The sequence below is a fragment of the Clarias gariepinus genome, chromosome 14 (assembly GCF_024256425.1).
Source record: "Clarias gariepinus isolate MV-2021 ecotype Netherlands chromosome 14, CGAR_prim_01v2, whole genome shotgun sequence".
In the NCBI taxonomy this organism is placed as follows: Eukaryota; Metazoa; Chordata; class Actinopteri; order Siluriformes; family Clariidae; genus Clarias; species Clarias gariepinus.
In genome coordinates, this window is record NC_071113.1 from 8,684,777 (window position 1) to 8,701,040 (window position 16,264).

The following is a 16,264-nucleotide window of genomic DNA, read 5'->3' on the forward strand; positions in this document are numbered from 1 at the left end:
GCGTGAGATGAGGCGTGAAAAGGGAAAAAGACGCAGTACTCAAAAGCCACAGACAATCCAGTTTCAGTGAAATTTAACTGCTCGGAATTAAGGCAACCTTTATTCACACAGAAACTTTTCCCATCCCGATTGTTTAATAAATCACTTATTGACCGCATCAAAGGTCACTCTTGTTTGAACACTATGTACAGCTGCTACTCTATTAATAGCCCTTCTCTGTATTTATGTCTATGAATAACTTCAAGGACTTTTATTAACGCGGTTTCATCGTAGACATGCTTTCCTCCTGCGCCCCAAAGGACTCGGATTCTGACAGAGCGAGAGCTGGGTTGCTCTGCTACTCTGTCTTCCACTTCTGTTCTCACTCCACATGCATTTTTCTTTTCTCCCATCAGATTGACAGACTTGACCTTTCCTTTATGGGCTGGTGAGAGTTAGTGTGGTATATTCTGACCCAGGCCAGACGTTTAACAGATCACTGGTGCATGCCGGTGCTCAACTCGTTTTATCTTTGCCATCTCTTTTTTTTATTCTTCAGCTTTTTGTAAATTCTTGCTCTTTCATCATCTTAAATGAGTGCGACACAATCATAGATGCAAGGAGACGGTTTGATTTTCTTTCCATTCTTTGGACTGAATGGTGGAAAGTCAGTTTGTTTGTACCATTGTGTCAATCATGTGAGGGGGGAAATTGCATGTGTGATCTAATTCTTCAGGGAGACACTGATTGTAAAGGATCCGAGAAGCTATCTGTGTTCAAACTTTTGCTCTTTGGTGATGTGCAATATCGACGGGGGACCAGGATAATGCAGCCGAGCTTCACAAACGTCATTTGCTGTCATCACTTTAAAAAAAAGAAACGTCTCTAGATGGCAGATTGCAGACCACAAGCACAGTCTCTTGGTAGAAGGCTGTGAACTCACAAATGATGGACTGTTTATCTGCTTGACAGTAATAGACCTTAGATAGGTTTCCTGTTTGGTTACTATGGTCACCCAGAATTCCTAAAATGGGATGAGGGTGTAACTGAATGTAAATATATTGTTCAGAAGGAGCAGCTATATGTACATATTTGAATTTTTTTGTAGTATCTGGTTAAGATGAGTGGTGAGGATCAGGACTGGGATTCCACAGGAAGCAACAACCCTAACTTTGGGTGCCATCACAATTGGGTTGGAATAACATTTTGATATCGTCCAACATCGGGACAACGTTGTTGAGAATGACTTTAATATAAAGTTAAATCTACATCAAGGTATATTTACTCAATGCATGCAGACCCGAGGCAGGGATGGAACCTGTAACCACGGAGGTGCAAGGCAACCTTGCTAACCACTAAGAACCCGTGCCGCCCAAACCATACAAAATGTTAATTAAAACAAAAGGTTAACCTTTGCTCAGAGCATTTATGGTGATTAACACCTATTTGCATAATGTCCAACAATATGCACGTTTTTTTTTACGTTTTTAACAGGGTTTAGAAATGAAATCGGAAATTGGGCCAGGCACAACGACTTCACCCACACATCACGTAGTGTTGTAATGTTACCTCTCTGTTTAATTGCAGTGAGGTTCATGTTAACTTTCAGATGACTCTACTGTAATATGATGACGGTTCGCCCATCATCTTTTAAGAATTATTTTGGTTGGAATGAATTAATATTGTGTTGGGGGCATTCATTCAGCGTTGGCATAAACTGTGCACATTAGTGGCTCAGTGGTAGGTTTCTTGCTTGCAATGCAAAAGTTCAAATTTCAGCCAATGCCCAAACCCCAAACCTGAATGCAGTGCCGGTCCCAAATCCAGATAAAATTTAAGGGTTGTATTAGGAAGGGCATCCATTGTACAATCGGTGCCAAAGTTGTGTGCTGATCAGATGGTCTGCTGAGGCTACCTACAGATGGGAAGCAGCTAAAGGAAAACACCAACAACATCCTATTTGTCATAAATTCATTATGGTTTCGACATCACTTCATCATAGTACTTCTAACTTTCAGAAACCTAAAATACAGACATTGTCCAAACATCCATAACGTTGCCAGTTTTGACAACCAAAAATTCCTCCTTATGGGAGGAAAAATGTTCCTTAATGTGGCAGACAGGCAATGATGAAACCAATGGACACTAATTGAAATATGCAACCTTGTGCAATGCATTCAAACATCCTTAGTAACAGGATTGCTATGGTTAAATTAATAGCTGCAAGCAGGATTGAAGTTTATATCTGATATGAACTTTAAGATTCAACTATTAGTCACATGCACTTTTACAGTAAAATGATTGTTTCTCTAGATAGGATACAGCGCCCCTAGTGTAGCCAGGGTTAAGGGCCTTGCTCAGGGGAACAACAGTGGCAGCTTTGGCGGGGCTGGGGCTTGAAACCCCTAACCTTCCGGTCAATAAACCAGAGTCTTAACCAATTGAGCCACCACTGCCCCATATTGGTCATATGTTTTAGATATGTTCAGAATCCAGAGTAACAGAATGCCCACTTCAGGTTCAAATCAAGCACATTTAAGCAAATACACATTCCATTTACTTTATTTGTTTAGTCACTTATTCTTTTATTGATTTTTCCCAATCAAGGTCATGATGGATCATATCATGCAAGTTTCACTTAAACACCTAGAAGTGTCTTATAAACCAGAATTTCAGTTTTTTATGTACAGATGCAGCATTAAGAACATATTATATGTTTTTTTCATGTCATGATGAACAGTTCATTCCCTTCATTTAATTATTCTTATTAGTGGGTACATGACGATTTTTTAGAAACGAAAAAACATCTATGCGAAATAAATTGAGCTACTGCTGAAATGAATATGAGCCAAACCCTGGCATTTGGCATCCAAAAAAAAAAAAAACGGCTGGCAGGAGTTACACATAAACACTTATGTGGGTGTGCTACCGGCGTTTTAGCACAGCCGGCAATGTTGTCATACTGTCACGCTGTCAGCTTTAACCAAACAAACTTATACATTTTTCACAAGACTGACAAGCATGTTATGTTTGCCAGTAATGACAAATGATTAATTTATTAAACGCGCCTTCAACAGTGAGCCACCAGTCTCTTATCGTTAAGCTTTAACTCACTCTGCACGAGAGTTCTGTGTAAACCAATAAACCAGCTTAATGGATGGGAAGGTTTGTGCCGTCATCCTGTAATGCTAATCTGAATAAAAAGTTGGCTTTGCGACGTGATTTAAAGTAGTCCCAGCCCATCATCGATCCCTCATTCAATTCATGTTGTTATCCTTAGAATATGAATTATTAACTAATTTCAGAAGCAGATCCAGATGCTAATTATATCGCCATCTGGGAGGATACGTCTACGATGTTCAGACATGATCCATTGACATCAGGGTTTTAAACCAACAATTCTCTTTTGATTTACTTTATAATTCCACCAGCAATCATTTTAATAAGATATAAAATTCTAATTAATGTGCAGCCAAGCAGCATGTACAAATATTATGTAATGTGTTATACTTATCATTATCATTCTGGGCTTCTGGAATTGCATCTCGTTTGTGATTCCATCTCTACTTGTGTGAGCCAAATCCAAATAAAAATCTCCAACAAATCACCAAAAAACAAGTTTTTTTTTTCCCCTTTTGATTAACCATGATGGTGCTAAGTGAGTTCCTGATACAGCATTGGTATTTAGTGATGTATTAAATGAATGTACAGATTTGAAGTGCACACGCAGCTAGGAGCAGAAAAGAAACAATCAGGCTCAAGGCTGAAAGACATAAAAGTGGAAGTTGTTACAATTCAGCAATAATAAGTACGGTGAAGGCTGAAAACATTTAATAAGAAGAATAAATCAGCTAAGGCATTTGTTAATGGCTCATGGCTGTGCACAGACAGACAGAACGTCCCATCCAACATTTATACACCGTCGTTTTTTAAAAACGATTATTTGTCTTTATTTATCTGTTTGTGTTGGCTTGTTTACTTTACTTTATTTTAATATTCTTTAATCCAGTGATTTCTGTACTTATCAAGGCTGCGGCCTAATTTGAAATGAAAAGCCTTTAATCACTACTCTGATCAGCACACAAGACTAAGATTATTGTTTAAATCCTGTGGCTTTGTTTTACTAATTCTGGTCGCTTTTTAAATGAAAATACGGTGGAGGCTCGGCATACAAATGCCCTCCCTTAGTTTTCATTTTCAAAATTGAAATTTTGCAAGCAATTTGCATCAATATAGGAAGATTTTCTACATACAAACAAACTAACCGAACCAAACCACGGCTAAGTTGCACGTACGTCCGGGAGGCGTTTAAAAAAACGAGAAGATTAATAACTAATTTTATTCATTTTGTTATTGCACGTTGTGTTGTGTAAAAGTTTTGAATGTTTTTATAAGCAAAAAGATCAAATGATTGTCTGGAACTTCAGTTGGTCAATTTGGTAAGGGGACAGTTTCCATATGCCAAGCCGAATCATAATTCAAGGTTAAGTGAAGTTTAATGTCTTTTCATATTTTACTTCATTTACATGTCTTTTTTTAAATGTTTTAATTGGTTTTATATGCAAAAATTTGATTATAGTGTTGGAAATTAGTGATATTAGTAATATTTTTGGTTAAGTGGCATTTCCAAATTGCTTGAGTGTGTGCTTGTGCACCCTGAGATGGCTTTGGTACGCTGTCCAGGGTGTTGCTCCTTAGCGCCCCGAGTCCCCTGTGATAGGTTCTGTACATGAGGTATATAGAACGAGTGAGTGTATGAGTGAGTGGGTGAGTAAGAGAGAGATACATCTCCTACACTTCTTTAATCAATGTCAGTAATCAGGACCCGTATTCTTTCAAAGAAGAAATATTCCACAAACACTAAAGTAAACACTGTTTTTCTGTAGAATTTGGTTTTCTTGTTGTTTTACTTCCTCTTGGATTTTTGGCTACATACCATCCAAAAGTACAACTTAAATATACTGTCCTGCAATCATGTAAATTGATAAAAGTTGAGCCATTTTGCTCTAATCAATCTGAAATGGATTACAAGTAATAAAATTCCAAATAAATGTTAGAACTTAAATATAGTAACTACTGTGTGAAAATTTGTTGCTTCAAAAGTAGACACATTTTCAATTCAATTCGATTCAATTTTATTTGTATAGCGCTTTTAACATTTATCATTGTCGCAAAGCAGCTTTATACACTCAAAATAATATTTAAGTTTGTATGAGATGTGAACATGTATAAATCAGAATGATAAGATTGTCCCTGATAAGCAAGCCAAGGACGACGGCAACAGAGACAAGGAAAAACTCCCGAGATGGTAACAGGAAGGAACCTTGAGAGGAACCGCACTCAACAGGAAACCCATCCTCATCTGGGTGAAATGGATAGGACAGGACCGTCTTCGTGGAAAAGTGGGACTGTCCCCAGTCACCACACGCATCCCAGGCAGCAGCAGGACACCAGGACGAGTCAGAAAGCTCCAGGGGCAGAGGGGGTCTGGATCACTGGCAGCTCAGGAGTGACATGTACTGTATAGCTCGATAGAGAGACAGGGAGAGGGAAAGAGAGAGAGGAGAGGAAAGAGCAGAAGAGAAGGAGAGATGGCAGTTAGGTCTGGTCACAGTCACACAATGTATAAAGTGAATGTATATTTAGTGCAGAGTGCAAGCAGGGACTCCGGCAGGACTGACTATAACGGCATAACTAAAAGGGACATTTTCAACATTTGGCTGTTTTATTATCTTTAAGATATTTAGCCTATAACAGAAACTTTGCATAAAGTAGCCTGTAGTCATGATTATACAATTTCTTTATACAAACACTATGATTTCACTCTCTGTTCTATTATCATATGTTCTATTTTCACAAAGAGTCCATTTTAAGACCTTTTACAGATTTTTTTTATTATTAACCAATCACTCCCCTTGAATTGCAACCCTAGGGTTAACCCTAACCCTAACCCTAACCCTAGGTCAACCACACCTTCTCACCAAGATAAAGGTTTTTGTACTTTCCTAAATCACTTTTAGTCTGGGATTCCCAGCTAGGACTTTATAAGCTAAGATAGGAGCTCTCTGAGAGAATTTTAACAAGCTTTGTTTTTTCCTGGTTCTTGTTCTAGCGAACTATATGAGGATATGCTTTTTCAGATTGCTGCCACAGAACGAGCATAGCACCGCTCAAGGCTGCAGTTACCCCGAGCTCCCCACGGAAAAATAATCTCATTTAAATGGGGATTAAGTGTCTTTACAGTAATGACGACTAGGATGAAGTATTGAAGTCGTGTCAGTACTGACAGTTTCTCTCAACAAGAGTCGAGAGTCATGTAGCAGTACAGTAACCAGCTGAGCATCTCTAAAACAAAACACCATTACATTTCAAGCATTACAAGAATAAACAAGTCCTTGTTCTGTACATGATGTGATTGGGAGGGTTATCGCTACTTTCACGTTGTCAACATCCATCATATTCCACAAAAAACGAATTTTTAAGCACTGGCGATGCAAACTTTTCTCAAATCCTTGCTGGGTTTGTGTGTGTGTGTGTGTGTGTGTGTGTGTGTGTGTGTGTGTGTGTGTGTGTGTGTATGACCTGCAAGGACACCTGTACTCAGTGCTTTAGCAGAGTGCAGCTGCTGGAAGCGATCACTGAGTGCAGATTGTTCCAGATCTCCTCCTCTCTGTACGTTTGCCTAAACTCAGAGCTCAGGCTTGGGCTACACGGCATTTCAGTGATGGAGGATCTGAAAGTTCTGCTTCATGCTGCTGTGATGGAGTTCAAATCTGAACTGAACTCCTGCAGTGAGGAGGACTTCAGTGACAACGAGGCGAGCCCTACAGAGTAATTTCACAGATGGATTTTATAGATGCTGTTGGAATTATTGCAGTGTGTGTGTGTGTGTGTGTGTGTGTGTGTTTAAAGATGAATGGGTAACTTGTCTCATCTAAGTAACACCTGAACTGTGTTAACCTTTTATGCTGTGAAGGGTAATAATATCGAAATATATTTTTAGGACACAGATGGTGGTCATTTTATAAATGATCATTTTCAGAATATTTTTATTATGATTCATTTAGTCAAGTGTGTATAAGTTCCTTTTTTTTGTCGTAAAGTTTATGCAAGGTGGAAGTGACCAGTCTTGGTTTCCTAAAAGTTTCAAGTTGCTGACTTTAGCCATTTTGGAGAGATGATTTTTATATGTGCCCCCCCAAAAAAAACAGTCTAACTTTAAACAATAATAGTTAAAATGCTAATTATTCATATTTGGGTATTGATAGTAAAATTGGTATAAGTTTTAAGAAGCATGTGACTCATATAATAGTTGCTTAAATTAGTTTTTGGTAAAAGCTTAAAAATGTGTAGTGTCCGTAACCATGTAAAATGTATTTCACAATATCTTAATACACTTTTTTAGGTTTATGTTTTTTCATGTAAAATCTAAATTGGCCAAGTTTCACCTGAATATCAGTTAAGATCATTAAAAGATTTAAGTTAAAAAAGATCAATATTACTACATAAAAAGGACATGAATTTATACCTAGCAAATGTGTTTTTTTATCTGAAAAAAAATATAAATGTGTACGCCTATTTACAAAAAATTAAGCATGCATTGGGAAATAAGAAGCATTAAGTATTATGAAATATGTATTATTAATGGGTTATTATAATTAATAATAATGATAATAATATGTATTATTATGTATTACAAGTATTATGAAAAATGATGTTATAAGATCCTATTTGAAAATTCACTTTTTCACCTAGGTGAGACACTTTGTAGCATCGATATCCTGTTTTGCCCGTTTTGTCCAAGTCTGTATTCACAAACAATATGTCTTTTATATAAATTATCATTTGTCTGCATTTTTATATTTCAATATTTCAATTTCTGTTCTGTTCTGTTTGTTTTTCGACTGCAGTCCTCTTTAACAGACAGGATCACATGCCACGTTTTCTCTGCACCCTAATAAAGTGATCTCCGCACGGTGCTCCGGCTCAGAAATTAATCGAGTGTCAAACAGATTTGACGGCATGCGACTGATGTGTTGTCGTTTTATGTTTCCGCAGAGAAGACGTTAGAACGGCCAATGTCATCGCTGCTGAGGCTGTCACTTGCCTGGTCATCGACAGAGAGTGAGTAACATCCCTTCATCTGTCTTTGCATCTGTGTCCTCAATGCCATGATGACTCTATTAATCTTTTATGCAGTTAGAAAGTTTTATTAACATCCTGCAACAAAGTACAAAGACCAACGACAATAACTAAAAACACAGAAACAGTGAGTTCTTCTATAAAGCGCTGCCGCATATGAGAGTACCTGGAGCTTTATGGTTCTCCGGCGTCCAGGGACTTGAAACCTGCAGCTTGTCTGACTTGTCTAAGGTGTGTGTGCTGCTTAAAATTCACAACCCCACCAACACCGACAAGGAGCGTGCTCTCCAGGAAAACAGCCGTGACTATGCTCCCACTGGCTATTCCTTTTGAACGCTGTGTATCGGTGTTGACAGGTGGTTACGCAACACGAGCGGAACCGGTGCATGGCCGTAGTCTGATGTCAGGACTGTGGGACGTCTCGGGGATGTTGAGTCTGTACATGTCCACAGAGCTATGATGTATAAATCACAGTCACACCTCTGTGAGGTCAGCTTGGCTCTCAAGTCTAGCAATGCTTGTGGAACCTGATTGAACAAGCCTGTTGTTTCCGAAACAGACTATAAAGTATTGCAGAAGACAATATTACGAGGACAATATAACAGAACACAGCTATGAAAGTAAAAATAACTTTATTTCTCTATATAATCGTCTGCTACACTAATGCACGTATCCCAGTGTTTCACTAGTGCTTGGATACCATCAGGGTGGAAAGTTTCCTCAGTACACAGCTCGACTCATGATCGGACTGCCTGCTCGATGTCTAAAACCCCGGCCTCCCAGGAACTCCTATAATGTCCTAAACATGTGGAAATGGCTTGGGGCAAGGTCAGGACTGTATGGGGGAAGTGGCACTAAGTTCCTGTAAATAAGCAAGCTGTGTGTCATAAATGATTGTGTTTTCAATCAGTATTCAGGTGCTGAATGTTAATAGAAACAAGTGCAGTGGGCTTAGAGCATTTTTAAGAAGGCCATCTAAAATAGGATAATCATTTACGGATGTACGGCCTTTAAAATATTTGCACCAGTCAAATATTTTATGTGGTTGAGATTCTCATCACTGTCCTGGTTTTGAAGTCTTCTGTAAATGTCAGTCAATCAGCTTCCTTCACAAGCAATCTCATCACGAGTCCCGGTTTGACTTGAACGCCCCTCATATTAAACTGGGGTGCAGCCAAAAATGCCACTTGTCAAGGATTAATCTATCTCAATTATTTAAGAAAAAGTAGACTAAGAAAGAATAAAATAGGGTGAAATACTCGTGTATCTTCCGTCAAAACGATTTGCCAATGAACGCAAGGTTTTATTTATGATCATACTTTTTAATCATTTACAGTCACCTCTCGACACTTCTAGTCATTTTGCCGAGAATCCATCAAGATTTTCTCGTCCTAGAATCCATCAGAACACTCCACTATATCGATAATTATAGATTATTATTCATTAAAACAGCAACCCATTTCTTAATCTGTTTACTGCTAGTCGTGGATTTATGTGGCTCATCTACCAAAGAGGTCCTTTTGTACGAGCTGTTGCTATAGAAACACTACCGTATCAGAACAAACGCTTGGATGTAAACCTTGTAAATTATTTATGTTACAATTGGAGCTGCTGTTCTAGGAAATTAATCAGAATTATTTATATTTGGGAATTTAACAGTAAGGTTCAGTATTGAATGTGCATTTTAATACTGGTAATGGAATTATTTTGTTGCCTGTAAGCTGAGGATTATATTCTCCAGTGTACTGTAGGTGTAAAGTGGGCCTGAAGGCTTTGGCCACACATATCCAGACCTAAACACATGCTCTCAGGTCATGTGGGAGAGACAGTCTGTGTTCTGACGTTTTTACTCTATTACATACTACATGATTTTTCATTATTTGAAATGATATCCTTTGTCACAATATTTAGACATACTACTATTAATACAGTCTCATGGCTTATACGGTCACACATACTTATAGTTCCAGATGTATGAGGTTTCTCAAATGATGATAAATGACACAGTGGCTTAGTGGTTAGCACTGTTGCCTTGCACCTCCAGGTACTGGGTTCGATTCCCACATCGTGGTTTGTGCTCATGGAGTAAAAAACACATGTGCTTGGTGGGTTTCCACCACGTTCTTCGGTTTCCTCCTACAATCACAAAACATGCAAATTAAGTTAGTTGGCATTCCCTTGTGATGGATTGGTACCCCGCCTCGTGCCCTTAGTCTCCTGTTATAGGCTCCAGGCCACCCGTGACCCTGTATACACGACGATGTGAGAGTGAGTGATAAATGGCTCGAGAGTAAAAGAAAATTTTCAGCTACATTAAAACTATTCAGTCCATATTCTTAGTTCCTAAAAGGGCGCTGATGGACCATTAGTTGAACTGTTTTTAATCACTATTATACTTAAAAAAAAAAAATTATTAACTTGAGTATTAATTTAAGTAAGGAGCTTGTGTTGTTGACGGTCACTCCACTCTTTGGTCAGTGCCGTTTAATCCAATCTCTATACGTAACAAATTTTCAACATGTTTACCCATGTACAAGATCAAAACCTTTTCGCTATTCAGTGTTGTCTAGGAGGCTTCATGGCATCCCCTGCTCTTTCTTAGTAGCTCTGCAGTCATTACAGTGTTGTATTGGTGCTATGCGGCATAGGATTCCCTTTGTAGGTCCAGAGACTGCCATGGCCACTGGTTCATGGCTCCCTAATAGACTTTCTCAGCTTAGCGTCAGGCTGCGGTACACTTTAATCAAGAGGGGAGGTGATCTTTAAAAAGAGAGAAGTTCTCCTCTGTAATAAACCACCAGTGTTGCATGCTATTATAGAATATAATCAGTGACAGGGTGCTGTGGACTATTTGATTGTTTTTTTTTATATGTATTTATTTGTAGTAATGTTTACTATTGGGGGAACATCCATGATAAAGGTTCTTTATGAAAGGCATGGAGGCGGCAGCACCAGGGGTCGTCGCTATTGCGCCTTTAATCCTGTAACAGAGGTAGTGACGGGCGATGTGTGAAAAGGGACACTTCCACTGCAGGACAGATGTCTGATGTCCTGTGATGTGATGTTGACACGCTTTGGGGAGGTAAACAGTTAGTAGCTAACCCACAGATATCTTATATAGGGGAGGTCAGACGTACACAATGCATTTAAATAGTGCTAAAGCAGAAGTCCATCAAGAACAATAAACTAAAGACCTTGAGACGATTCTAACAGAAATATTTTTTTTTCCCTAATAAATTCCAAAATCTGCTTTATGATTAATTGATTGCAAGAATTTGGTTTCATCTATGATTGATTGGGTCAACAAAGCTCTAAAATAGGAGCGTGAACACAGGACAGTTAAGAACCTCATCAGTGAGAAATGTCCGTTTCAGACAGCGAGCGCCAAGCAAAGCACTTCCACACTCAGTTAACCCACCCTTGTTGTTTTAAATGCAGTGGGTATGAAGTGTATTTCTGACGCGTGTGGTACACGTGCAGTCACACCAGATGCCGCTGCTGATGTGGTAAACACCACGATTACTCTGAGCCCGGAAAGCTATGCGCTGCTTGAAATCACACACTGAGGCGGCTTAGCCAAAAATGTGTGGCTCTGTGTGAATTGCAAAGCGCAACACTAAAGGGAGTCTTATTACCTCTACATGTAAGAAGGAGGATTGTGTCAGGTACTGAGGAATACACAACCCTGTCCTGAAAACTTACAGCTGAAACTGGAGTTTTCATTAGCAGTTATGCATAAATCGATTATAATTCTAAAAGTTCTAAAAGGTAAGATGGTACCAATGAAATGTTAAAATGTTAATACAAAGGTAGTAATATTAAGTAGCAGTTTTTTCCCTTTCGATTTAGAATTCAAATTTAAGTCTGAAAATGCATTATGCATAATGATAAAGACGATGATGATGAAAATATGTACTGGCATGTATGATGAATAAGACAGTTCTATTAACAAAAGGAAACTCTGTGGTGTTGAATTACAATTATGTGTTCTCTCTCTCTCTCTCTTTTATGTTGCAGTTCATTTAAGCATTTGATTGGAGGTCTGGATGACGTCTCGAACAAAGGCTATGAGGAAGCTGGAGCCAAAGCGAAGTAAGTTCTAAACGTATTCTGTGGTTAATATGTGAAATAATTCACACTAATATTCTTTACAGCAAATATACAGTGTACATGCATTTATCTCATAAGTTTAATTCAATTATATAAAATTATTTATAAGTTTAAAGCTCACAAGCTAAGCATCCATACTATATATATATATATATATATATATATATATATATATATATATATATATATAAAGAAACCATGAATGTCCAGATCTGTTTTACATCCTAGTGAGAAACACTGCATCACATCCCATGGATCCAAAGAAATCTTATTCCTCATCTATTAATATTTTACTTAATGAGTCTGGCTATGTGGTGCTGAGTTTGGGTCGAGACCAAGCATGAATTAATTGGTCCGCGTCTCTTATCTGCTTTAAATGTTTGGTTCCATATATGACCTGCTAGTGCCTCTGGTCATCTCTGAGACTCTAAGAAAAGAGCATTTAAATCTCACTGCGTGGTTCACAAATCTGTTTTTTTTTCTTCTTCAAAATGCAATTATTATAATTTTTTTATTCCATTAACATTTTGTATTTATTTAGTTTGGACTCTACAACTGATTATTAACAACTGAGCTATTCATATCTTACATCTTACACTGTCTGGCCCAAATAAAAAAATAATAAAACAGTCACAACACAGTCTGAAATTTTATTCCTCCACAATGTGGTGGCCAGTTCATGTGTGAAAATGCAATCCCAGGCATGCTCTGAGAAGATCTCTTTCACAATTTAAGTCCTGGAATATCTCTGTGGCATCAGAAAAAAAAAAACTGGTCATTCAGTACATTCAGGTCGTCAGCTGACTTCATTTAATTGCCACATAACCTTGCTGAGCCTGGACCTGAAGTGGAGTGAAGCAACCCCAGAATTCCTTCCCTCCAAAGTCCAATCATATTTGCTCCCTAGCACTCTGAAGCCTTACTCCATTATAAGTGTCACTAATAAGTTCTTATATGCAGTGAGTTCTCATCACATTGTGTGGGAGAAAATGCTTTTATTACAGAATACAACGGAAAATGCTTACTGTTAAACATAGCTGTGATTTCTATTGTTTTTTTTTTATGATGCATCCTCACCAAACTTTTAGATTTTCTTTTATATATATATAAAGTTGACTAAAATGTGTCGGACAGTTCCTAGTCCATTTCCAGCAAGTCCTCTGTTGTTTTCTTTGCTTGAAGCAGGCCAATAATTTAATCCAATCTGTTTAATGCTTCAAATATGCTGTATCAGTGTTCAGTTTAAAACCCGATGTGGAATAAACCAGAAGCACTAGGGGAAAGAATTAGTCATAGAAATGCCAGTACTGTCAGCATGGTCTGTTAATTCGACCCATTATTGTTTTCTGTTTGTATCTCTTCTCTACCACAAAATCAGCCTAATTAAATCATCGTGACCCTGACCAGAGTGTTACCATTTGATGAACAAATGCTGTGCATTAATATGATGATGAATATGTTCTGTTTTTCCTGCAAGCTTCATAGCTGCCGTATAACTAGAGTCTGCATGAAAGTAAAAAAAAAAAAAAAAAAAACTTTCCACTGGCATGCCTTATTTTGTTGCTTCCTATGGGATCCAGGGCAAACTTAAGTCTCAGACAGATGCCCATGAACCTTTCTGACAAGCTTTCTTAAATAAATCATCTTAAAAATATATATATATATTTTTTTTTTACAATGTGTCTCTGAATGAAGGGAGGCTCAAAATCAAAAGTACCAGTCAGTATCTGGTGTGGCCACCAGCTTCTTGAAGTACTGCAGTGCATCTCCTCCTCATGGACTGCCTATTGCGGACAGTCTGAGCACTGATGGAGGGATTGTGTGTTCCTGGTGTGACTCGGGCAGTTGTCGTGGCCATCCTGTACCTGTCACGCAGGTGTGATATTCGGATGTACCGATCCTGTGCAGGTGTTGTTACACGTGGTCTTCCACTGCGAGGATGATCAGCTGTCCTTCCTGTCTCCCTGTAGCGCTGTCTTAGGCGTCTCACAGTGCGGACATGGCGATTTATCGCCCTAGCCACATCAGCAGTCCTCATGCCTCCCTGCAGCATGCCTAATGCACGTTCACGCAGATGAGCAGGGACCCTGGGCATCTTTCTTTGGGTGTTTTTTACAGTCGGTAGACAAGTCTCTTTAGTGTCCTGCGTTTTTAGAACTGTGACCTTAAATGCCTACTTTCTGTAAGCTGTTAAGGTTTTAACCACCATTCCACAGGTGCATGTTAATTAATTGATTATGGTTAATTGAACATGCATGGAAAACATTGTTTAAACCCTTTACAATGAAGATCTGCAAAGTTATTTGGATTTTTACAACATTATTGTTGAAATACACAGTCCTGAAAAAGGGACGTTTCTTTTTTTGCTGAGTATATATATATATATATATTTGGAATGTTTGACCCTGGAAATTGTTGGTGTAAAAGCTCCCTCTTGTGGTTTTACGTAGTCATGTCACACCATCGTCTCAGTTTCAGGAGATTGTGCAATCAATATCTGTCTAGACTTCATTTTGTGCCTTTTCTTATTATGATTTTTCACGTTTAAAAGCCTTTTCTTGTGCTTTCAGCCGTAATGTGGTAGAGTTTTTTTGAATGATAAAAATCCTCTATTTGTGAATCAGACCTGAGCCCCTTTCTCATATGATCTGAGATCTAATACATATTTGATATTTGAATATTTGATCAAAATATGTGTGGATGATATGGATGATATGTAAGGAACTGAGGCAGCACGGTGGCTTAGTAGTTAGTAATATCGCCTTGCACCTCCGGGGTCCAGGACTCTGTGTTGCATGTTCTCCCTGTGCTTGGAGGGTTTCTTCCAGGTACTCCTGTTTCCTCCCACAAGTCAAAGGACATGCAGATTAGGCCAATTGGCATTCCCAAAATGTTCCTAGTGTGTGAATGAGCGTGTATACGCCCTGTGATGGATTGGCACTGCGTCCAGGTGCACCCTGTCCAGGTGTACCCCGTCTCTTCCTCATCACCATCGTCTATACCGGGTTTTCATGGTGATGATGAAAACTCAAACGAACTTTCCTGTAACCAAGCTGGCACTTGGGGGACATTTCCAGGGACCGGTGCTTTTAAATTAAAAACGGTTAAGGATCCAAAGGTCAACTGTATTTTGTGATCTGAGCAAAAAGTCTGAACTGTGTAACGTATTGTGTAATGTAATCCCAGACGTGTGCGATTATCGCTGTTGATGATAATGTCATTTCTTCTTTAGCTCTGCAAATGAGTCATGTTTTCCTAGTGCTTATTCAGTCAGAGTTGTTTGTGTGTCTGTTCAGCTCCTCTTGTCTCATTAACAAGCTCAGTGTTGTGGAGAGTGCTCGAGAGATGCATGCGGTGAGAGCAATAAGCTTGTGTTAATGAACAAGCTGCTGCAACAATGCTTGTGCCTACAAGTGTCTAAACAGCCGTCAGGAGCACTGCTGATGAACTTTCGTTTGGTTCATTAGTTACTAGGATACGAGCTTGTTTGCTGGATGTGTTTTTCATTGTGGTTTTCTCCTTTGAACAACTCGGTTCCTTGTCCTTGTTATAGGTTTGTTTACAGGGTGTCAGTGATTTACCACCGGATTTTATTCGAGTGCATCATTTCACACAAACGCACCCACCTGTCGGTGTGGTTTATAATTGCACATTCAATACTTTGTGTAAAGCCAAGCATTGATCTCATGTTATCCCCAGCTGGAATCTTGGCTCAGTCAAGCTGCCTGAATATAGAGAAGACCCAGATCAGTTACCTTTGTACTCGACTATAGTGGGAATTAGGGATGTTCTTTTCTGGTCACATGTAAACGGGGGAGACACCTGACACAGAGTTCTTATAGCTGGTGATAAAAAACTCAAACAAAAAAATAAGCCTCATGGAATTGACTATATAATTGAGATGGAAAAACATTGAAAAAAAATCTGTTACATTGTAGAGCTGTACTTGGATTGCTTAATGATCAGCCTTCTTGCATTCTTGAATCTCTAATGTATTTACATTCTAGTTATTCCAGATTAAACCAAAAGACAA

General features: G+C 38.6%; 1 protein-coding gene across 3 annotated transcripts in view; it reads left to right on the top strand.

Moving 5' to 3' along the window:
• Nucleotides 1-16,264, top strand: part of prkg1b (protein kinase cGMP-dependent 1b) — a 186,504-nt gene that overhangs the window by 152,483 nt on the left and 17,757 nt on the right. For all 3 annotated transcript variants that reach the window (XM_053511347.1, XM_053511346.1, XM_053511348.1), the window contains exons 8-9: nucleotides 8,038-8,103; nucleotides 12,139-12,213. In XM_053511347.1, the coding sequence (XP_053367322.1) occupies nucleotides 8,038-8,103; nucleotides 12,139-12,213 (141 nt within the window). The remainder of the gene's footprint in view (nucleotides 1-8,037; nucleotides 8,104-12,138; nucleotides 12,214-16,264) is intronic.